Raw genomic sequence first — 23,262 nt, 5'->3', positions numbered from 1 at the left:
CATTTCCTTTACCGTGACTGTAAATGTTACCTTTCTCTGCTAAAACGCTGCTTTTACTCTAAATTAGAGACTGACTAATCAGAGAGTCATTGGCAGTGGTTGATGGCTTCATCTGTATACTGCAAATAAATGAAGATCTCTTGTTGTTGTTATTATTATTATATTATTTAGTCTTTATGGCTTTTTTTTTTCTATTGCAACATTGCTGCAAATCATTGACCCCTCTTAGCCCCCATTTCAGGCTTTAAAAGGTTTCCTGCAGGTGTACTGACGTGAAACCTGATGTGCACTTGGAGTAACGTTTGATGATTAGAGAATACTTTTTCATATACATATACTTACTGATCTAGAGAGGTATCCAGTTAGCCGTGATAATGCCAGAGCCACAAAAAAAATCGTTTTGGTTTTTTTCCTTGTGATTTCTTTTTATTTTATCAACAATATTTTTTCACCAGTATCCAATTACACTGCCCTGTTTTTCATGCAAAAATTCATTGGGTCCGCAAAAAGTTGCAATCCTATGTATATTCGCTGCACTTATTGTGTCAAAAATAGTCACTTATGGGGGATTTGGCTTTGCCTTTCTAAGGCAGGCGAATACTATCGGGGATAATGGGATAGCCCCGGATACCCTCTATTCAGAAATGACCTGGGTAGTTTTTTGATATAGAGCAACCTGTTGTTTTTTTATTTTCCAGGAATGTGTGCTGTAATTATTCTTTAGGTGGGTTACACATTTTTGTGCTTCTTATTCATCAGCAGTATGTTTCTCATGCTTTGATCTTCCCAGGAATATATTATTTCTCTATCGTCCTAAGTGGATGCTGGGGTTCCTGAAAGGACCATGGGGAATAGCGGCTCCGCAGGAGACAGGGCACAAAAGTAAAGCTTTTACAGGTCAGGTGGTGTGTACTGGCTCCTCCCCCCATGACCCTCCTCCAGACTCCAGTTAGATTTTTGTGCCCGGCCGAGAAGGGTGCAATTCTAGGTGGCTCTCATAAAGAGCTGCTTAGAGAGTTTAGCTTAGGTTTTTTATTTTACAGTGATTCCTGCTGGCAACAGGATCACTGCAACGAGGGACAGAGGGGAGAAGAAGTGAACTCACCTGCGTGCAGGATGGATTGGCTTCTTGGCTACTGGACATGAAGCTCCAGAGGGACGATCACAGGTACAGCCTGGATGGTCACCGGAGCCACGCCGCCGGCCCCCTCACAGATGCTGAAGCAAGAAGAGGTCCAGAATCGGCGGCTGAAGACTCCTGCAGTCTTCTTAAGGTAGCGCACAGCACTGCAGCTGTGCGCCATTTTCCTCTCAGCACACTTCACACGGCAGTCACTGAGGGTGCAGGGCGCTGGGAGGGGGGCGCCCTGGGAGGCAAATGAAAACCTTTAAAAAGGCTAAAAATACCTCACATATAGCCCCAGAGGCTATATGGAGATATTTACCCCTGCCTAAATGTACTAAATAGCGGGAGACGAGCCCGCCGGAAAAGGGGCGGGGCCTATCTCCTCAGCACACGGCGCCATTTTCTGTCACAGCTCCGCTGGTCAGGAAGGCTCCCAGGTCTCTCCCCTGCACTGCACTACAGAAACAGGGTATAACAGAGAGGGGGGGCAAAATAAATGGCAATATATCAATATAAAAGCAGCTATAAGGGAGCACTTAATCATAGGGCTATCCCTGTCATATATAGCGCTTTTTGGTGTGTGCTGGCAGACTCTCCCTCTGTCTCCCCAAAGGGCTAGTGGGTCCTGTCTTCGTATAGAGCATTCCCTGTGTGTCTGCTGTGTGTCGGTACGTGTGTGTCGACATGTATGAGGACGTTAGTGGTGTGGAGGCGGAGCAATTGCCAAATATGAGGATGTCACCTCCTAGGGGGTCGACACCAGAATGGATGCCTTTATTTGTGGAATTACGGGATAGCGTCAACTCGCTTAAGCAGTCGTTTGCCGACATGAGGCGGCCGGACACTCAATTAGTGCCTGTCCAGGCGCCTCAAACACCGTCAGGGGCTGTAAAACGCCCCTTGCCTCAGTCGGTCGACACAGACCCAGACACAGGCACTGATTCCGGTGGTGAAGGTGACGAATCAACCGTATTTTCCAGTAGGGCCACACGTTATATGATTTTGGCAATAAAGGAGATGTTACATTTAGCTGATACTACAGGTACCACTAAACAGGGTATTATGTGGGGTGTGAAAAAACTACCAGTAGTTTTTACCGAATCAGAAGAATTAAATGACGTGTGTGATGAAGCGTGGGGTGCCCCGATAAAAAACTGCTAATTTCAAAGAAGTTATTGGCTTTATACCCTTTCCCGCCAGAGGTTAGGGAGCGCTGGGAAACACCTCCTAGGGTGGACAAAGCGCTAACACGCTTATCAAAACAAGTGGCGTTACCCTCTCCTGAGACGGCCGCACTTAAAGATCCATCAGATAGGAGGATGGAAAATATCCAAAAAGGTATATACACACATGCAGGTGTTATACTACGACCAGCTATTGCGACTGCCTGGATGTGCAGTGCTGGGGTAGTTTGGTCAGAGTCCCTGATCGAAAATATTGATACCCTGGACGGGGACAATATTTTACTGTCGTTAGAACAAATAAAGGATGCATTTCTTTATATGCGTGATGCACAGAGAGATATCTGCACACTGGCATCACGGGTAAGTGCTATGTCCATTTCGGCCAGAAGAGCTTTATGGACACGACAGTGGACAGGCGATGCGTAGAGGAGTTATTTGGGGTCGGTCTATCGGATTTGGTGGCCACGGCTACGGCCGGGAAATCCACCTTTCTACCTCAAGTCACTCCCCAACAGAAAAAGGCACCGACCTTTCAACCGCAGCCCTTTCGTTCCTTTAAAAATAAGAGAGCAAAGGGCTATTCATATCTGCCACGAGGCAGAGGACGAGGGAAGAGACAGCAACAGGCAGCTCCTTCCCAGGAACAGAAGCCCTCCCCGGCTTCTACAAAAGCCTCAGCATGACGCTGGGGCTTCGCAAGCGGACTTGGGGGCGGTAGGCGGTCGTCTCAAGAATTACAGCGCGCAGTGGGCTCACTCGCAGGTAAATCCCTGGATCCTGCAGATAATATCTCAGGGGTACAGGTTGAAATTAGAGACAGAGCCACCTCGCCGTTTCCTGAAGTCTGCTTTACCAACGTCCCCCTCAGAAAGGGAGACGGTTTTGGAAGCCATTCACAAGCTGTATTCTCAGCAGGTGATAGTCAAGGTACCTCTTCTACAACAAGGGAAGGGGTATTATTCCACTCTTTTTGTGGTACCGAAGCCGGATGGCTCGGTAAGGCCTATTCTAAATCTGAAGTCCTTGAACCTGTACATAAAGAAGTTCAAGTTCAAGATGGAGTCACTCAGAGCAGTGATAGCGAACCTGGAAGAAGGGGACTTTATGGTATCCTTGGACATCAAGGATGCGTATCTCCACGTTCCAATTACCCCTCACACCAGGGGTACCTCAGGTTCGTTGTACAAAACTGTCACTATCAGTTTCAGACGCTGCCGTTTGGTTTGTCCACGGCACCTCGGGTCTTTACAAAGGTAATGGCCGAGATAATATTTCTTCTTCGAAGAAAAGGCGTATTAATTATCCCATACTTGGACGATCTCCTAATAAGGGCAAGGTCCAGAGAACAGCTAGAGATGGGTTTAGCACTATCTCAAGAGGTGCTAAAGCAGCACGGATGGATTCTGAATATTCCAAAATCCCAATTAATGCCGACAATTCGTCTGCTGTTCCTGGGGATGATTCTGGACACAGTTCAGAAAAAGGTTTTTCTTCCCGAAGAAAAAGCCAAGGAGTTATCTGACCTGGTCAGGAACCTCCTAAAACCAGGAAAGGTGTCTGTACATCAATGCACAAGAGTCCTGGGAAAAAATGGTAGCTTCTTACGAAGCAATCCCTTTCGGCAGATTCCATGCAAAGGGATCTGTTGGACAAATGGTCAGGGTCGCATCTTCAGATGCACCTGCGGATAACCCTGTCGCCGAGGACAAGGGTATCCCTTCTGTGGTGGTTGCAGGAGGCTCATCTATTGGAGGGCCGCAGATTCGACATGCAGGATTGGTTCCTGGTGACCACGGATGCCAGCCTGAGAGGCTGGGGAGCAGTCACACAGGGAAGAAATTTCCAGGGAGTGTGGTCGAGCCTGAAAAAGTCTCTTCACATAAGCATTCTGGAACTAAGAGCAATCTACAATGCTCTAAGCCAGGCGGAACCTCTGCTTCAAGGAAGACCGGTGTTGATCCAGTCGGACAACATCACGGCAGTCGCCCATGTAAACAGACAGGGCGGCACAAGAAGCAGGAGGGCAATGGCAGAAGCTGCCAGGATCCTTCGCTGGGCGGAGAATCACGTGATAGCACTGTCAGCAGTATTCATCCCGGGCGTGGACAACTGGGAAGCAGACTTCCTCAGCAGACACGACCTTCACCCGGGAGAGTGGGTACTTCATCCAGAAGTTTTCCACATGCTATTAAACCGTTGGGTAAAACCAATGGTGGACATGATGGCGTCTCGCCTCAACAAAACACTGGACAGGTATTGCGCCAGGTCAAGAGATCCGCAGGCAATAGCTGTGGACGCGTTGGTAACACCTTGGGTGTACCAGTCGGTATATGTGTTTCCTCCTCTGCCTCTCATACCAAAGGTATTGAGGATTATACGGCAAAGAGGAGTAAGACTAGTGGCTCCGGATTGGCCAAGAAGGACTTGGTACCCGGAACTTCAAGAGATGGTCACGGACGATCCGTGGCCTCTACTTCTGAGAAGGGACCTGCTTCAGCAGGGTCCTTGTCTTTTTCAAGACTTACCGCGGCTGCGTTTGACGGCATGGCGTTTGAATGCCAGATCCTAAAAGGAAAAGGCATTCCAGAAGAAGTCATTCCTACCTTGATAAAGGCAAGGAAGGAAGTCACCGCGAAGCATTATCGCCGTATTTGGCGAAAATATGTTGCGTGGTGCGAGCAGCGGAGTGCTCCGATGGAGGAATTTCAACTGGGTCGTTTTCCTACATTTCCTGCAATCAGGATTGTCTATGGGTCTCAAATTGGGATCTATTAAGGTTCAAATTTCGGCCCTATCAATATTCTTCCAAAAAGAATTGGCCTCAGTCCCTGAGGTCCAGATTTTTATCAAAGGAGTACTGCATATACAGCCTCCTGTGGTGCCTAAGGTGGCACCGTGGGATCTAAATGTAGTTTTAGATTTCCTCAAATCAAATTGGTTTGAACCACTAAAGAATGTGGATTTGAAATATCTCACATGAAAAGTGACTTTGTTACTGGCCCTGGCTTCGGCCGGGAGAGTATCTGAACTGGCGGCTTTGTTTTATAAAAGCCCTTATTTAATTTTCCATTCGACATAGGGCAGAGCTGCGGACGCGTCCGCATTTTCTCCCTAAGGTGGTATCAGCGTTTCACCTGAACCAGCCTATTGTAGTGCCTGCGGCTACAGACGACTTGAAGGACTCCAAGTTGTTGGACGTTGTCAGAGCCTTAAAAATATACATTTAAAGGACGGCTGGAGTCAGAAAATCTGACTCGCTGTTTATACTGTATGCACCCAACAAGTTGGGTGCACCTGCTTCTAAGCAGTCGATTGCTCGTTGGATTTGTAACAAAATTCAACTTGTACATTCTGTGGCAGGACTGCCACAGCCTAAATCTGTTAAGGCCCATTCCGCAAGGAAGGTGGGCTCATCTTGGGCGGCTGCCCGAGGGGTCTCGGCATTACAACTCTGCCGAGCAGCTACGTGGTCAGGGGAGAACACGTTTGTAAATTTTTACAAATTTGATACCCTGGCAAAGGAGGACCTGGAGTTCTCTCATTCGGTGCTGCAGAGTCATCCGCACTCTCCCGCCCGTTTGGGAGCTTTGGTATAATCCCCATGGTCCTTTCAGGAACCCCAGCATCCACTTAGGACGATAGAGAAAATAAGAATTTACTTACCGATAATTCTATTTCTCGGAGTCCGTAGTGGATGCTGGGCGCCCATCCCAAGTGCGGATTATCTGCAATACTTGTACATAGTTATTGTTAACTAATTCGGGTTATTGTTTAGGAAGCCATCTTTCAGAGGCTCCTCTGTTATCATACTGTTAACTGGGGTTAGATCACAAGTTGTACGGTGTGATTGGTGTGGCTGGTATGAGTCTTACCCGGGATTCAAAATCCTCCCTTATTGTGTACGCTCGTCCGGGCACAGTACCTAACTGGAGTCTGGAGGAGGGTCATGGGGGGAGGAGCCAGTACACACCACCTGACCTGTAAAAGCTTTACTTTTGTGCCCTGTCTCCTGCGGAGCCGCTATTCCCCATGGTCCTTTCAGGAACCCCAGCATCCACTACGGACTCCGAGAAATAGAATTATCGGTAAGTAAATTCTTATTTTTGCAGGCATAAGTCTTTATTTTGATATAATGGTCTCCTCCTGACTACTTTTATCCAATTACCAAAGCTCCTAAAACATACCCGAATTTTTTTTTTTGCGGCACCACCTGACATTTGTAGTAGTATATATATCAGTTACCTTTTTGGGAAGTTTTGGTGAACTCATGTTGCTCAAAGTAAAGTTCTGACAACACGCAGAGTCCCTCCAGGGCCAAAGCATGTATATACATTGTACTCAACCAGAGTGAGTACTAGGCCAGTTGGTGTAGTACAGATATGTCATACTCGCTGCCAATGGAATGTGGCCCACCACCTCCAGATGAGTTGCTGATGGCACGTCTGTCGTAGTCGGAGCTTAGCTTCGGTCGGGCAGCATTCACTATTCTGCACATGCGCAAGAAAAAAATTGATAGAATGGGAAAATGTCCACAGGAGGAGCTGCTGCACTTGCCCAGCTGCCTTTGCAAAGCTCTGCCTCCCACCGCATCCCTGAAGCCGTCACGCCCTGTAGGGGTCGGTGTCCAACTTCCCTGTGTACCCAGCTGCCCTACATGCAGGAGGAGTCTTCTGGAATCTGGATAGAAAAACTTCTCTCAACGAAGAAGGTAAATTGGAGGGAGCTGGCCATAAGGAGCAAGAGGGGATTCCAGTGGATTCCAGGGGGCATGTGGCTGGACTCGAGGGACAGAGCGGGGCTGAAAGTTACACATTTTCCTAGCTCACAATGATATGTATTATACAAGAGAGGGAACCGCACCGTGATATGAGGGGAAATAACAGTTCTCGGTTCACACTATTAAAGTTGTTTTCTTCCTGATACTTGACATCTCTTTGATTAATCTTTATTGTAGGTTTTTCTAATAAACCTTTCAAAATTGCATTTAGACGCTTTCTTTTTCTTGTGGCCCACACAAGATTTAGACCTTGATTATTCTGCCCAGTTGAGATTTTGAGTTTGACATGCCTGGCATAGCGTATCCTGTGCGATTTCTCACTATGCATGGGAAGGACGGTGGACACACACATTTTCAGCCATGCAGATTCGTGTCATGCTGCCAGTTACTGCGTGCCTGCGTGCGCCTGAATGAGCAGAACGGGACTTCACGTGTGCACTCTGATGTAGGCCAAGTGAAGTAAGGACATGAGTCTACATTTGCAAACAAATGTAGACACAAAAGACTCCTGCTGTCAGCATTAGCGAACTGCTTGTGATTGGCTGATACTTTACCTATCTCTCAGGCATATACTGTATTATGGTTTTTTTTGTGTGTGTCCTTGAGACAGGGGTTGATTTGCTGTATTTGAAAGGTTTTTGCAGTTTAAGTGATATTTCACAAATCTACTTCTTGTACCTAAAATAAACTATTTAAAAGATGAGTACAGGTAGGATGGAAGTTTCTGAGACATGTACCTAGTATGCCATCCAAAACTTATCTTGTGCTTTGCATATATGAGGAAATGCGCTGTTTTTGTGTCAGCTACATTCATTTTTCAGCCATCTCTGCCTTAGACTCATTGGGGGGAGGTCAGCTGAACCTCTGAGGTGCAAGGGAAAACTTGTGATGCCGACAGTTGTGATGTGCCGTTCCGGAACAGTAAATTCACGTCCCATTTAATTCCCCCCATTATGTTCATGAATGTACTGGGTATCTGTGATAGTGAGAGGGTTAATAAAGAAAATAAATCCGTAAAGGCATCATATAAATAAGGTAGCAACCGGTACTATCCACAGCTGTAATTAACGGAGACAGGTGCAGATATACTAAGCCTTGTAAAGTCATAAAGTGGAGAGAGAAACTACCAACCAATCGGCTCCTCACTGTCATTATTCAAACACAGCTTGTAACGGGGTGCGGTCTCCATCCCGACGGTTGGGATGCCGGCGGTCATGTGACCAAACACCGGAATCCCGATCCCACTCAGGAGCCCAGGGCCAGAACACTGACAGCTGACATCTTGAGATACCACCACCTCTGAGGGTTAGCCATAGCCGCCACCCCTGGACGGTTGGGATTTGGATAAGGGAGGGTTAAAATACCCCATATGATTTCGGGATCTTCAGTGTCGGGATGCCGCAGTTGGTCATGTGACCGCCGGTATTACATATGGAACCCCCCTGTAACATGACAGATAGGAGCTGATTGTCTGGTACTTTATCTCTCGCCACTTACCACTCTCCAAGGCTTAGTACATCTCCCCCAAAGATCTATAGAATAATGTTGTTTCTTCTGCACAGCAGAGATACTGCAGAAAGCCGAGTTTTATCCATTATGATGATACCAGAGAATTATAGTTTGCGGTAATTATCTGAAGTACTGTGCACATGTGTAAATGTATGTTTTACAAATTATAAAAAGGAAACTTCTATTTTATCTTTTGACCTTATCAGTGTCGCACCTGAGTTGTGATTGTGTTCTATTTTGATAGATTGTGTTACTCGTTAGATACTGCTGCAAGGCACAGACATATTATGTTAGCATTCCAGCAGGTGGTGGTCTTGTCTAGTAAATCATCCAAATGTAATCAACATCTAGTAATGGGAGCACTGCATGTTTTATATAAATGTATTTGGAAGTAAAGGCGTATGGAAGAACCTCCTCTGGAATTTTCCTATTTTATGAAGTTGGGGTCTTCTTTTAGGCCCAGCACCCCATCCATCTACAGTATTAATAGGTGGTTTTAATTGGAGCAACATGGTTCCTACAAATATTACTTGCATTTCAGAGGCACATATGATGTAGTCCCACATTAAAATGTTAAAATATGTCACCATCTGAAAGAGGTCACCTTGTCGTAGTAGATGGGCATCCACAATTTAATCAAAATGTGTACTAAGAAAGAACCTCATGTTCACCAGGTCTTTAGTGTGGCCACCATGTAGCCCTCTCCCCTCTGTGTTTCACCAGTCTATCCCTCAATGTTCTTGACAACCTCATGTCCTCCTCCCCTGTGCCCCTCAAGCCTCATGTACTGTCCCCATGCCTCTCGTGCCTCCCCTCCCCATGTCTCTCCAGCCTGATACCCCTTCCCTGTGTCTCTTTCATTTGTCTCCTTTGTGTCCCCATCTCCCGCAAGTGAGACTGTTGGCGGCATAGGTGTCGATTTGTGTTTTTGCTGGTGGGTGCTCGGCGGGAGGCGGCAGTGGGAATGAACGGGCGGCTGCGACTAATGCCCATTACACATTATGCCACACACTGTAATCCCATTACGCAATATGCCACACACTGTAATCCCATTACGCAATATGCCACACACCGTAACACCAATTATGCGTTATGCCACACACTGTAACGTCAATTACATATTATGCCACATACAGTTATGGCCCTGACACCATTTTATGCCCCACACACAATGCCCCTTACAAATGATGCAACACAGTAAGGCTTCTAATTACTTTTTTGCTGCGGGAGTACACTGGGCTCCACAGGCAATGACATTGGGGGTGTAGAGTAGGATCTTGATCCGTGCACAGGAGCTCAGTTTTGTAGTTGGTGCCATGCAGTAAACAGGCATACAGCAGGGGGGCTGCTCCAGCACCCCTGAGAAAAGCTTTTAAAGAATATTGAAGACTTCAAGGGCTGCAGCAGAGACACTGACTGTGTTAGATGTCAGTCAGACATCTCCTGCTGCAGCTCCATCACTTCCCCCAGCGGAGCTGTACACTCCCGCGCCCTGGTTGCCGGGTACCTACAGCGGAGGCTTCGGTTTTCTTCCAAGTTAGTCACACACACAACCACTGTTCTCCCGGATCGCGTGGCCGCACTCAGGGAGGAGGTAAGGTGTCCCTTCGACGGGACCCGCTGTAAATCGCGATCCCAGGCGGCCGGTTGAAGGCGTGCTGTGCGCGCTGGGGTGGATACTGTGGTAGTACAGGGACCCCACTAGACCACCAGGGCATGGGCACAGGTCAGTTTTCTCATCATACATACATACATACATACATACATACATACATACATACATACATACATACATACATACAGTGGGTCCTGGGGTAGGGGAGCATGGTGATAAAAATATGGGCTATACACACCTATATATGGGGTAAACACATATAAAACATATGGGGTAAACACACATATGGATAAACACACCTCCACTGCTGCTAGCCCCTGCAGTGGATTGAGAGAGAAGCGCTGTGGTCTGCGGAAATGCTTCTGTATGGGGAAGTGTAAAAAAAAAAACCTTAAATTGCCCGCCGCCGGGGATACAGGCGCTAGAGGTCAAATGTGACCACTAATATCTGTCTCCTCCTTGGCGGTGGCCATTTTTGGTGGGGTTTTTTCTACACTGCACTGTACGGAAGAGTTTCCGCAGCCCCCAGCGCATCTCTCTCAATCCACTGTGTGGGCTGCGGCGGCTAGCAATAACTGGGGCAGCCGCTAGTTCCGTGGGTGCTCCTGATTGTCCGTGGGTGCTCAGGCCCGGGAGCATACGCGGAATCGGCGCCTATGGTAGTTGGTATCCAATTAGGTACAATGAAACATCTGGAGCGAACAACGGGAGTTTTTCGTGATTTTTCCCAATGTTTCACCGATCTTTTTTTTTTTTTTTACTAGGTAACCAATTAGATCTCCCTTTAATAAAGAAATTTTGTTCTAAAACCCACATGTTCAGTGAAACCTTTGTGCTCCGAAGAGCTGCCACTTATCAGGGATTTTGTTTCATCTTCCTGAGGCAGGTGAAACAAAATCACAGATAAATCGTGGCAACCCCTCCAGTCAGTGTCCTGTCACGTTAGGCAGGGCCAGGGTATGACCAGAAAATGTCGGAGGAGAGCTGGAGCACCTGTGGGAGCCAATGGCCAGTGCACCTATGCACTGATGCAGATTACACAAGCCCCGATAAGCCGCGGGTTATTGGGGCTAATATGATAACCCCAGGTGATATCATTACACAAGGTAATGTACCACGGGTAATTGGGTATCACCCTGTGGCTGTTACGGTCAGGCAGCCAGTGAAAGCTGTGAGGGGATGGAGGAGCCAGGGCCTCACTGTCTCTACTGTACTTGTACTAGACACACAGCCTCATTATGTTATAGAGATGTGTGTTATAGAGTGCCAGTTTGGATCTTCTGAGGAGAGCCGGACCAAACGGTGTCCTAGTTCAGATCTTCCTGTGCTTTGGAATTCGGATTTTAAATCTGAGTTTTGGATTGCAACAATTACATGATTTTATCTGTTTTTTTGAAATTTTTAATAAATTCAAAACGCAACGATTAAATTAGAACCAAAATCCAAAACACGAGACTCCACGCATATCTCATATAGATTTTTATGTAGCTATATAATCTTCTGATACTTCTGTGCTGTTCTTGGTTAGCTTTATGCACTACTAACATTACACCCCCTTTCTCTTACGATCAATATATCTACAACTCGTTTTCTGAATGCTTATGTATTGTAACAAAATGGTCATGTAAACTAGAGAGAAAATATTTTATTTTAATGTTCATGTGTATATCTTCTGGGAGATGTAAGGACAGGGGAATACTTTACCTATACTGGTAAATGATCTCCAGTGTGATAAACCAGCATTTAATGAGCTAGATGAAAGGTTTACATACCATTTTTGGTTTACCCTAGAGTACACTATTTGCAAGCCAAGGCCCTGATTAAATATCAATCGCATCTGAGATGCAAACGCATTAGCCCGTTTTTCAGGAAAGAGCGCAAGCGCTTACCCCAATGTTGAGGTGCGTAGTTCTAGATTACCCATTTGTCAGTCACACCTCAAAAGATTAAGGAGGACATTCCGAGTTGATTGCTCGCTAGCTATTTTTTGCAGCGCTGCGAACAGATAGTCGCAGCCTATAGGGGAGTGTATTTTTGCTTTGCAAGTGTGCGATCGCATGTGCAGCCGAGCACTACAAAAATGTTTTGTGCAGTTTCTGAGTAGCTCAGAACTTACTCTGCCGCTGCGATCACAGCCTGTTTTTGTCCGGAATTGACGTTGGACACGCCTGCGTTTTTCCAAACACTCCCAGAAAACGGACAATTGCCACCCACAAACACCTTATTCCTGTCGGTCTCCTTGCGATCGGCTGCGCGAATGGATTCTTCGTCAAATCCATCGCTCAGCAACGATCTGCTTTGTACCCGTACGACGCGCCTGTGCATCGCGGTGTATACGCATGTGCAGTAGTGACCTGATCGCAGCGCTGCGAAAAATCCTAGCGTGCGATCAGGTCGGAATGACCCCCGTAATTCCCTACATTAGCCGATTGACTTTGCACAAAACCATGTTTTTGAGAAGTTTGTTTTATACGTTATTAATGTAATACAGTCTAACAGTTTCAATGATCATTTATCTGCTAGTTTTTTGAATGCACAGTATTACAAAAAAGCACTAAAGCCGTAGTAAACATTTCTGCTCAATATCTCATTGTTCAGGCTTTACCATGAAGCCCCGCTGGATTACATTCCGTCTAGCATAGGGTCATCTTCAGCTTCATAAGTGTGGCATGCTTGCCCAGTTCTAGGTCCTTTACTGAAAGTGTGACGCTGCAAGTCTATTTTAAGCTTCATGTTCTCGAGAATCAGGTTGTTATTGTAATGCTGCAGGACTGTCCTATTAGTGGTTTGTTCATTTCAGATTTGCAAAACAGAAAGTCTAATAGATTGTAAGCCTGCGGGCAGGGCCTTCTTCCCTCTGTGACTGTCTGTTATTACCTAGTTTTGTTGTATGTACAGTAATTTGCTGCGCTATATAAGGAACTATTAATACATTTTTCTTATAGTACATGTTAACATTCAGTGGTCAATTGCTATTCATGGGGTGCGGTCTGTTTTGAAGTGGGCAAGGATAGAACAACTAATAGCCAATCAGATCATGGGAATGGTGAGTATGCTGATCTTGTGGGAGGCAGTGACCTTTCTACTAACGTGAGTTTGTGTGGCCAGGGCAGCATATTAATAGGGCAGTATTATAATTCCCCTTTTAAACTGACCTTTTGACCCAGGTTATGCTGGGGTCTATCCAGGTCACAGCGTTGTGTAAGTGGGTCCTTGAAAAATAACCCAGGTCGAGTGACCAGGAAATCTGACTCTGGTAGCTACCAGGGTTGGACCCGGGTAATACCCCTTTCACACTGCCAATGCCGGATCCCACCCAGGAATTGGAAACTGGTCCTTCCCGGGTGGGATCCAGCATTGGACGCTGCAGCTGGCTTCCCTGACTCGGCATTATGCAGGGCGGGTTGCCATAGCGGCGGGGGGAGGAGCAAGCAGCGGGGTTGGAAGCGGCGCTGGGAGATGAGATCATCTCTGCGCCGCCTCTCCCAGTTGTAGTTAACGGGGAGCCCGTTTACCCTGCCATTTAACCCGGTATTCAACCCGGGAATAATACTGCTTTATTCCCGGATTGAATTTGCTGGGTCAGGCTACCTGGTATTTCAGCTATGCACCTTTCACAACGCACGCTGACCCGTGTCGACCCGGCAATATGCCGGGTCGATACCGGGTTGTTTGTACGGTGTGAAAGGGATATAATGATGCAGTGTAAACCGCTTGACCCAGGTTATCCGATGTGGGTTATGCTTAAAAGCTGCTGATTGGCTGTGTATGCAGAGGTCCGCCTTAAAGATGGGTCTGTGAGTGACATGCAGGGCAGATCCGGGTTCAGTGTAAATGGGGCTTGTCGGGAATAACCCCGGATCCAATGTGCAGTGTAAACAGGGTCTGACCCAGGTTGGAACTGTTTCTGGAAACCTGGGTAGACCTGGGTTTTTGGTGTAAAAGAGGTATTATTAGACTGCGTGTTAGATAGAGGATGGAACTTTCCATCCGTAGTACAAAATAATGCTTTTGGGCTCCCATGAATCTGGTATATCTCAGCAGTAGATGCTAGAACCAAGTGGGCTAAAGGACTTCTGATGTCAGGGGGAGGAGCAAGGCCGGTGGGATAGTACTTTCACTATCCACTCCAACAGCTACTCCCTTTAGTAACCTGGTGGCAAGCAGAGCAAGCCACTGAGCCCACGAGGGTACATTTCAGGTACTATATTCTGACCTTGTTCCTCCCCCTGGTGACATCAGAGGTCCTTTACCCAACTTTGTTTTAGCCATAACCATATCTCGGCTCCATTGTCTATAAAGAGACTGCACTCTCATGAGTCTGCAAAGTGGCTGCCATCATTGTGTGTAGAGGATTCATCTGTTTGAAATGACAAACAATAGCTGATCATTAACATTTCTCGCCAGAAACTGAAGCTTCTTGTCTTTACTTTATCATTAGAAAGAAGGATTAGTGTTAAAAAGATCTGGATAATCCGTATAAAATGCATGGTAAATCGGCAGGTGTTTTCATTTTCCTTCCGCTCAGTCCAGTCACAGGAGACATCCAATTCCCATTTAGATTTGAACTGTGTTAATTTAAAGGCCCTGTTTAAACCCTCAACCAATTTGCACAAAAGTCAATCACAATTGCTTGGGTACAGCATTTACTGGATTAAACTTCACATTTAACCTTAAAGTATCCTGCGTTTTCCTTCATTCTGTAACGTGCATAATTGTAATGCCTTGAAGTGGACCCGGTTTGTAAATTATAATATATCTAAATTTTAATATATGTCCTATCGATCATGCTTGGTCTTTCAGAAGGCAGCCAAGTATTTTAAGAACAACGAAGACCTCTGAATGACATGATTGAAAGGATTATCTTTGTTTAACAATCAAATAGAAAAATATAAATCTATTTTTAAGATAAATAAATTTCCGTTTTGGTTTATGTTCTTGTCATCTACATATTCATGAGAATGCAGCCCGGTAATTCACTGCAATGCTTCAGTCATGTCACTGGTCCCCAGTAATAAACTGTATTCTCATGAATGTTAATTTAGCTCACAAAGGGGTCTATTCATGAAGCAGTGAAAAGAGTAGAGAAGTGAGCCTGTGGAGAAGTGGCAAACAATCAGCTGCGCCGTACAATTGTATAGTATGCAAATTATAAATGTTAGGTCAATGCTGATTGGTTGCCATGGACAACTTCTCCACTGGCTCACTTCTCCACACTTTTCACTGCTTCATGAATAGACCCCAAAGTAGCTGCTTCCGGTATATTTTAAGAAAGCTTAAATGGCTGTTTTATCTGCAATTATTTCTTCTTATATTTGTCATGGAAACAGCAGCTTTGATATACAGTTCAACATGAGTTTGATGCATGCAGATGTCTTAGTACTGTAAACGAACATGAATCTGAATAAAGCATTAGTCATGTGAATGTGTAATTGTTAGACGAATGTGTCACCTGTACATGTGTCCTCACCGTTCCGGCCTACTCATTTGTCAGCCATTATACTGAAGTCAATGGGGTCGATTCAATTCGGCAACTTAAGAATAGCGCCGGGAATTAGCTCCCGACGCTATTCAATTCAGCTGCTAGTGACCCGCAATTGTCGGGAATTCTTCTCTCATCCCCGGGGGATGAGAGAAGAAACCCAACAAAAGTGCTGCCTCGCAGCCGGCGCGAGGCTGATTCTGTCGGGAATCAGCCTCGCGCCGGGGAGTTAAGTCGGAGAATGCCCGTTCTCCCGACAATTCAACCTGTTTAGTCGGCGAGAACGGGACATCGCCGACTTAACTGGAGCTGAATTGAATAGCGTCGGGAGCTAATTCCCGGCGCTATTCTTAAGTTGCCGAATAGAATCGACCCCAATGTGAGAAAAGGTGGCCTACAGTGATGGCATTGTACTATAAGGTTATTTCGCTAGATTTCCTTGACTGCATTACAAGGCGGTTCCTTTACATCCCATCTATATAATAACACTAATTATATTGGTCCTAATAAAGCTCGATATGTACTTAGCACTACTCTCTCACAGCCTCTATCACCATTCACGAATACCTGCTCTGTCTTTCTAATCCTTTCATGTGAGAACCCTGTTATTATTTTAATATTGCTAATTAAATGTTAACTATTGAAGTTTTGCTTCACTGCAGCCTTTGTTAGTGTTGTATAGCAAGACGCAAAATAATATATTCAGCGTGTTATCTTTGTACAGTAATCAAGGTTTTGTTGGTGGAATGTTGTCTGTGAACATTCGGGTAGATGCATTATAACAATTGTAGTTAATTCTGGTTTTTGGTTGTATTATAAAGAAGTGCCAAGAGATTCTTCATCCATATTTTTTTGAGACCTGTCATTGAAGGAATAAATATTTGTGTTTGTTCTAGTTTATTAAGTTCTACATATATAAATTATTGTGGGTGAATGTTGCTGTAACGGAAAGGATACGACTTTTCAGTATTCTATTTGCGGCTAAATCCGACAGGTTTTGGCCGTTCCCGACCATGCCAATCCGACTTTTTTCAAAGTCGGATTGACATTGCCGGAAACGGGGCTAAAACCTGTCGGATTTGGCTGCAAATCCGACAAAACACGTGAATTCGCGGCTAATCCGCTGATCCACGTGTTTTCCGACAAGTCGGAATTTCTGACTTTTCGGATAAACGGCAGTTTGATTGAATAGGTCGAATCTGGATTCGACCTTAAATTGTTGGAAACTGCCATTTTTCCGACAAGTCTGGAATTCCGATTGAATTGAATAGACCCGTAAGTATCAACCTTGATGGAATGTTTACACTGAGACAAGAAAAATAAAGGGGGCATCTGGATTAGAGGTATAATATGTAGGGGGGAAACACACTTTGATTAAAAATTAAGATAAATCCAGCTCTTAAAATATATCAGTGGCAGACTTCCTTTAGCCCACAGTGGCTTGTTAGATTTGCCCACTGATGCTAAAGCTGAGGGTTTGTCCATAGGTATATTCACAAGTCCATTAAATTAAAGTAGTAGTTGCGGTACATGTTCTCTCAGTAGCACATAACACATACAGGGAGCAGTAGAAGTTGCGGTACATGTTATCTGGGGATCACATACAGGGAGCAGTAGAAGTTGCTGCACATGTTCTCACAGGAGTACATAACACATACAGGGAGGAGTTACAGTTGTGACATGTTCTCTTGGGAACACATAACACATACAGGAAGCAGTAGAAGTTGTGACACATTCTCACAGGAGCACATAACACATACAGGGAGCAGTAGAAGTTGTGACACATGTTCTCACAGGAGCACATAACACATACAGGAAGCAGTAGAAGTTGTGACACGTTCTCACAGGAGCACATAACACATACAGGGAGCAATAGAAGTTGTGACACGTTCTCACAGTAGCACATAACACATACAGGGAGCAGTAGAAGTTGCGGTACATGTTATCTGGGGATCACATACAGGGAGCAGTAGAAGTTGCTGCACATGTTCTCACAGGAGTACATAACACATACAGGGAGGAGTTACAGTTGTGACATGTTCTCTTGGGAACACATAACACATACAGGAAGCAGTAGAAGTTGTGACACGTTCTCACAGGAGCACATAACACATACAGGGAGCAATAGAAGTTGTGACACGTTCTCACAGGAGCACATAACACATACAGGGAGCAGTAGAAGTTGTGACACATGTTCTCACAGGAGCACGTAACACATACAGGGAGCAGTAGAAGTTGTGACACATGTTCTCACAGGAGCACGTAACACATACAGGGAGCAGTAGAAGTGACACATGTTCTCACAGGAGCACGTAACACATACAGGAAGCAGTAGAAGTGACACATGTTCTCACAGGAGCACATAACACATACAGGAAGCAGTAGAAGTTGTGACACGTTCTCACAGGAGCACATAACACATACAGGGAGCAGTAGAAGTGACACATGTTCTCACAGGAGCACATAACACATACAGGAAGCAGTAGAAGTTGTGACACGTTCTCACAGGAGCACATAACACATACAGGGAGCAGTAGAAGTTGTGACACGTTCTCAGAGGAGCACATAACACATACAGGGAGCAGTAGAAGTTGTGACACGTTCTCACAGGAGCACATAACACATACAGGGAGCAGTAGAAGTTGTGACACGTTCTCACAGGAGCACATAACACATACAGGGAGCAGTAGAAGTTGTGACACGTTCTCAGAGGAGCACATAACACATACAGGGAGCAGTAGAAGTTGTGACACGTTCTCACAGGAGCACATAACACATACAGGGAGCAGTAGAAGTTGTGACACATGTTCTCACAGGAGCACATAACACATACAGGGAGCAGTAGAAGTTGTGACACGTTCTCACAGGAGCACATAACACATACAGGAAGCAGTAGAAGTTGTGACACGTTCTCGCAGGAGCACATAACACATACAGGAAGCAGTAGAAGTTGTGACACATGTTCTCACAGGAGCACGTAACACATACAGGGAGCAGTAGAAGTTGTGACACATGTTCTCACAGGAGCACATAACACATACAGGGAGCAGTAGAAGTTGTGACACGTTCTCACAGGAGCACATAACACATACAGGAAGCAGTAGAAGTTGTGACACGTTCTCGCAGGAGCACATAACACATACAGGAAGCAGTAGAAGTTGTGACACATGTTCTCACAGGAGCACGTAACACATACAGGGAGCAGTAGAAGTTGTGACACATGTTCTCACAGGAGCACATAACACATACAGGGAGCAGTAGAAGTTGTGACACGTTCTCACAGGAGCACATAACACATACAAGAAGCAGTAGAAGTTGTGACACATGTTCTCACAGGAGCACATAACACATACAGGGAGCAGTAGAAGTTGTGACACGTTCTCACAGGAGCACATAACATACAGGGAGCAGTAGAAGTTGTGACACATGTTCTCACAGGAGCACATAACACATACAGGAAGCAGTAGAAGTTGTGACACGTTCTCACAGGAGCACATAACATACAAGAAGCAGTAGAAGTTGTGACACATGTTCTCACAGGAGCACATAACACATACAGGGAGCAGTAGAAGTTGTGACACATGTTCTCACAGGAGCACATAACACATACAGGGAGCAGTAGAAGTTGCGACACGTGGTCTTTTGGGAGCACATAACACATACAGGTAGTAGTTAAGTATAACTACTAGTTTAACATTTGTCTGTAAAAAAAATACACACAGACCTTTTGAAGCGTGCATCAATTATAAATGAACTAAAGGGTCAGCTTGTGGGCATTTATGTATAAAAGCAGAGCGAGACGATGTTTTGCTTTCCCAGCTGTTGCAGAACTACATATCTCATCATGCCTGGCTGGCCGTACACAGCACAACATGAAGTTCCACTTTGGTTAGAGAGAGGCAGGTTGCTTAAGACTGATATTGTACTTAGTAAGAGAAGGTTGAAAGCCTGTCTGAGCTGATAGATTTCATTACAGTCAAGGAAACATGGTTTGAATAATTTGAATTGATATATTTATGAAATGTAACCCGTATGATTTTAAAGCTTTTAGACCCATTCAGTTTTCAGAATGTGTCTCATCTTCTGATGTTCTGATCCTTGGCCTGTGAATGTGGTTCATGTGCGTGCCTGCCCCCTCAAATACGCAACAGCTCCACTCATGTGACACCGTTCTTTCCTCCTTTGTTCCGCAGCCTCTCTTCCCAACTCGATCATCTGGTTAAAGTTTCTACCAGGGGAGCCAGCACAGTCATTTAGTCAGCTCGCTTGTCCCTGATCTCCTCCTCGCCCCAATTATATTCTGTTCATTTCCTGTTCCACATTGTGAAAAAAAAGAATGAAATGCTATAAAACACTGGTTATCTTTCCGTTTAATATAGGACTGTGTTGCTGCGAATCAGTACATTTGCTCATTATTTTGCAGATTCCCTAAGTGTTCACTTGAAAGTGGAAGCGTTTTCAGTAGTGGTTGCTTATTTCTTATTTTATCCATGTACCTTTTAACCCTGATTTTTACCATATTAATATTAATGTCTCGCAGAATCTCAGATCGCAGCGGCCCAGTATTTTACTTCTCCATGTAGTGCATGTGTTCTAGCAGGCGAGATTTTCTGACAGATCTTATGTTAGCACCACGGAGATGTAGTTCCCGGGTTTACTGCCGTGATCTCAGGGGCGGATTTGGATAGAGAAGCAGCCCTAATGGGGGCGGGGCCTGTTGAGGGGTTGCGTTCTTTTAAAAGAGGAAGTATCCTCCCTCATATGGCCTATGGTAATAGATGCGTGAAATTAATTGGAATAACATGTAATTGACTATTCACAATTTTATTATGTATTTTTTTTTTTTTGCACAGATGTTTTGGGATGCTGCTCAGTCCGGGTAAAAATGTCAAAAATAGTGACATGCACCTTCTGGATATGGTAATTATCACATTGCACCACATTTACAGTAGGGTAGCTTAAAGTTGGATTCATGTTCTGGAGGGCAATCTCCTTAAAATTGGAAGTGCAAGTGCCACTTAAGCGGTTATTAAATGGCTTTACGTTACTGTCTGGAGATGGAGCTCTCTAGTAGGAGGCGAGAGATGACTGACTGCATGATTGAGTGCCATTGGGCAGATGTATAAACCTGGAGAAGTGATAAAGAAGTGAGAAAGCAGTGATAACGAACCAGCCAATCATTACGGATTTGAGAAATGACAGTTAGGAGCTGATTGGCTGGTGCGTTATCACCTTCCACTTATCACTGCTTTATCACTTCTTTATCCCTTCTCCAGGCTTAATGCATCTGCCCCCATAATCTGTAAGCAAGTTGCCACTCGGAGTCTTGTCACTCTGGTGTTGCAGAGATTGACAGAAATACTTTAATTCCTTGTTTTAGTTTCTGTTTAAACAGGAGCATCAAATAGTTTTAACAATGATTTGCGTTAAATCCACAAAGTGTAAATGATACCAGAAAGCATCGCAAGGGCTCAGTCTTTGGCACTCCCGCTATTGTTCAGCTATTTCCGTGATTTGTAACACACCATCGGTAACTGGAACTGGGCATAGGGGTACAGTATATTCAATTAGAGTCGGAAACTGCCGTCTTGTCGGAAAGACTGCAGTTTCCGACTGGAATAGGTCGGAAGGGATTCCGACCTATTCAATCTGGGCTCAGTTTTTCCGACAAGTCGGGAAATCCGACTTGTTGGAGAGCACGCAAATCGGCATGCTGTTATTGGAAACGGGGGCCGAATCCGACAGGTTTTAGCCCCGTTTCCGACAATGTCAATCCGATTTTTAAATAAGTCGGATTGACACTGTCTGGACCGGGCCAAACCTATCTGGTTTGGCCCGGCATTGAATAGAGTGCTGTCTGGTCCTTTCCGTCGGAAATGACCCGGCAGCTATTGAATACGGCCCATAGTGTTAAAGGACAGGATAGTAATTTGCAGTTTTAGGGGGCATCCATTTAGCAACAGTATATTACTGCGGCTAATTGTCCCGCCGGGGGCTATCCAGTGAGCTCTGTAAAGCCGCATCTCGCGCCAGCTTATTAGGGGTTTTGTTTAACCTGCCTCAGGCATACAAAACCAATTCCCTGAAAGCGAGGCTGCATCTACCAAAAACACACAGGTTTCACTGAACTGTATCTTTTTTCCAGTAACCAAATTGGAAAGCCTGTAAAATGAGTGAAAAATCACGAAAAAAATTAACGTTTTTTGCACCCAATGTATTTTCACTTTTAATTGGATACCCCCACAAATCTGAGAGAGTTGTAACAATCACAGTGTCATATGTTGTGAATGGTGGGTTCAAGACTGAATCTGTGTCCACATATACATATCATCAATTCATACCAGAGATTTTTTCACAAAATATTGTTTTATTAGCTTAGCTGATGCAACAAAAGTTCAGTGCAAGGGTACCTTGAATACTGACGCTGGCATTTTATGTAGCTTTTATGTGTTTCTAATCTGGGTAATAAGGCGAAAGATAGATATCCGATACAGCTCACCCACGCCACGCCTCGTTATGCTTAATCTGGGATTTTTTTTTTTTTTTTTTACCAATTCCTTAGCGACAATAATACTAATCCTAAATACCTTGGATACAATAGGCAAATGTGTATGCAGATAAATGCTGATAATACGCAAAATGAAGAGAAACGTATGAAAGTACGAGAATCGTTAGCAGTAGCCGAGCATCCAATTCCCACCAGGCATGTGACGCAGAAAGGATAGGTGTTTGAGGACATAACTGTATATTGTTTTTGTCCCGGTTGATTGAATGCAGCAAAACCAATCTGTCCATTTGCTGACTCTCCGCATGTAGTGTTAGGATAACAAAATGTTTTTTTCATTTTTTTTAGTGGGACTCATTAAATGTGCCATGTTCCTGCTCTGTGTCTTCCTAGGAATCCATGGGGAAAAGCAGTGATGAAAAGGCTTATGTGATCACCGGAACTTGGAATCCAAATATACCAGCGTTTCAGGCACTCAACGAGGAAACTCCTAAAGGTACGATTTCATTTGAAATTAGAGATGAGACGAATTGAAGCTCGTGCCCAGTGTTTTGTAGGATAAACTACTTGTAAAGGTGTCACGTTTGCTGCCGTTTTCTCAAGGCTTGTCATCGTTTGCTAACTGCTCTTCTACTGTGTGTGTACAGCGCTGCAGACCTGATAACTGCGAGGCTACATGATTGACATATGAGCAAATATTTTGTCAGTCACGTTAAATAGATCATATTTCTGACCATATTTCTTTAGAACACGCATTTGTTGTATTGCTCTAACTTTTGATAGTCAAAAAAGGGTCATCAGAATACTTAGTGATCTCTATGGTTTTGCCAGAGGCACGGACCTATGTCAATTGCTAGAAACAGCCTGCTAGATCAGTAATACCATTGATATAACTTTATAGTTGTGACAAGAACTGCAGTCAAAGCCTATGTGACTAAGGGTAGGATCACTCGTAAGTAATGTTTTGGAATAAGGAATCGGTGCTCGGTAGGAGAAGGCTTCATTTAAGGCAACAGTTATTGGACAAAAATGAATGGCGTGGCTATTCCGATACGGAAACACGG

The 23,262-nt window shown here is 44.9% G+C and overlaps 1 protein-coding gene across 3 annotated transcripts in view; it reads left to right on the top strand.

Annotated features, from left to right (window-relative positions):
• The window catches only part of RABGAP1L (RAB GTPase activating protein 1 like), a 690,515-nt gene that overhangs the window by 154,901 nt on the left and 512,352 nt on the right, over positions 1-23,262 (top strand). For all 3 annotated transcript variants that reach the window (XM_063939666.1, XM_063939667.1, XM_063939668.1), the window contains exons 8-9: positions 20,547-20,613; positions 22,592-22,694. In XM_063939666.1, coding sequence (XP_063795736.1) covers positions 20,547-20,613; positions 22,592-22,694 — 170 coding nt within the window. The remainder of the gene's footprint in view (positions 1-20,546; positions 20,614-22,591; positions 22,695-23,262) is intronic.

Source organism: Pseudophryne corroboree, chromosome 9, assembly GCF_028390025.1.
Source record: "Pseudophryne corroboree isolate aPseCor3 chromosome 9, aPseCor3.hap2, whole genome shotgun sequence".
Classification (NCBI taxonomy): Eukaryota; Metazoa; Chordata; class Amphibia; order Anura; family Myobatrachidae; genus Pseudophryne; species Pseudophryne corroboree.
The sequence above is the reverse complement of the archived record's forward strand: the minus strand, read 5'-3'. Positions and strand labels throughout refer to the sequence as shown.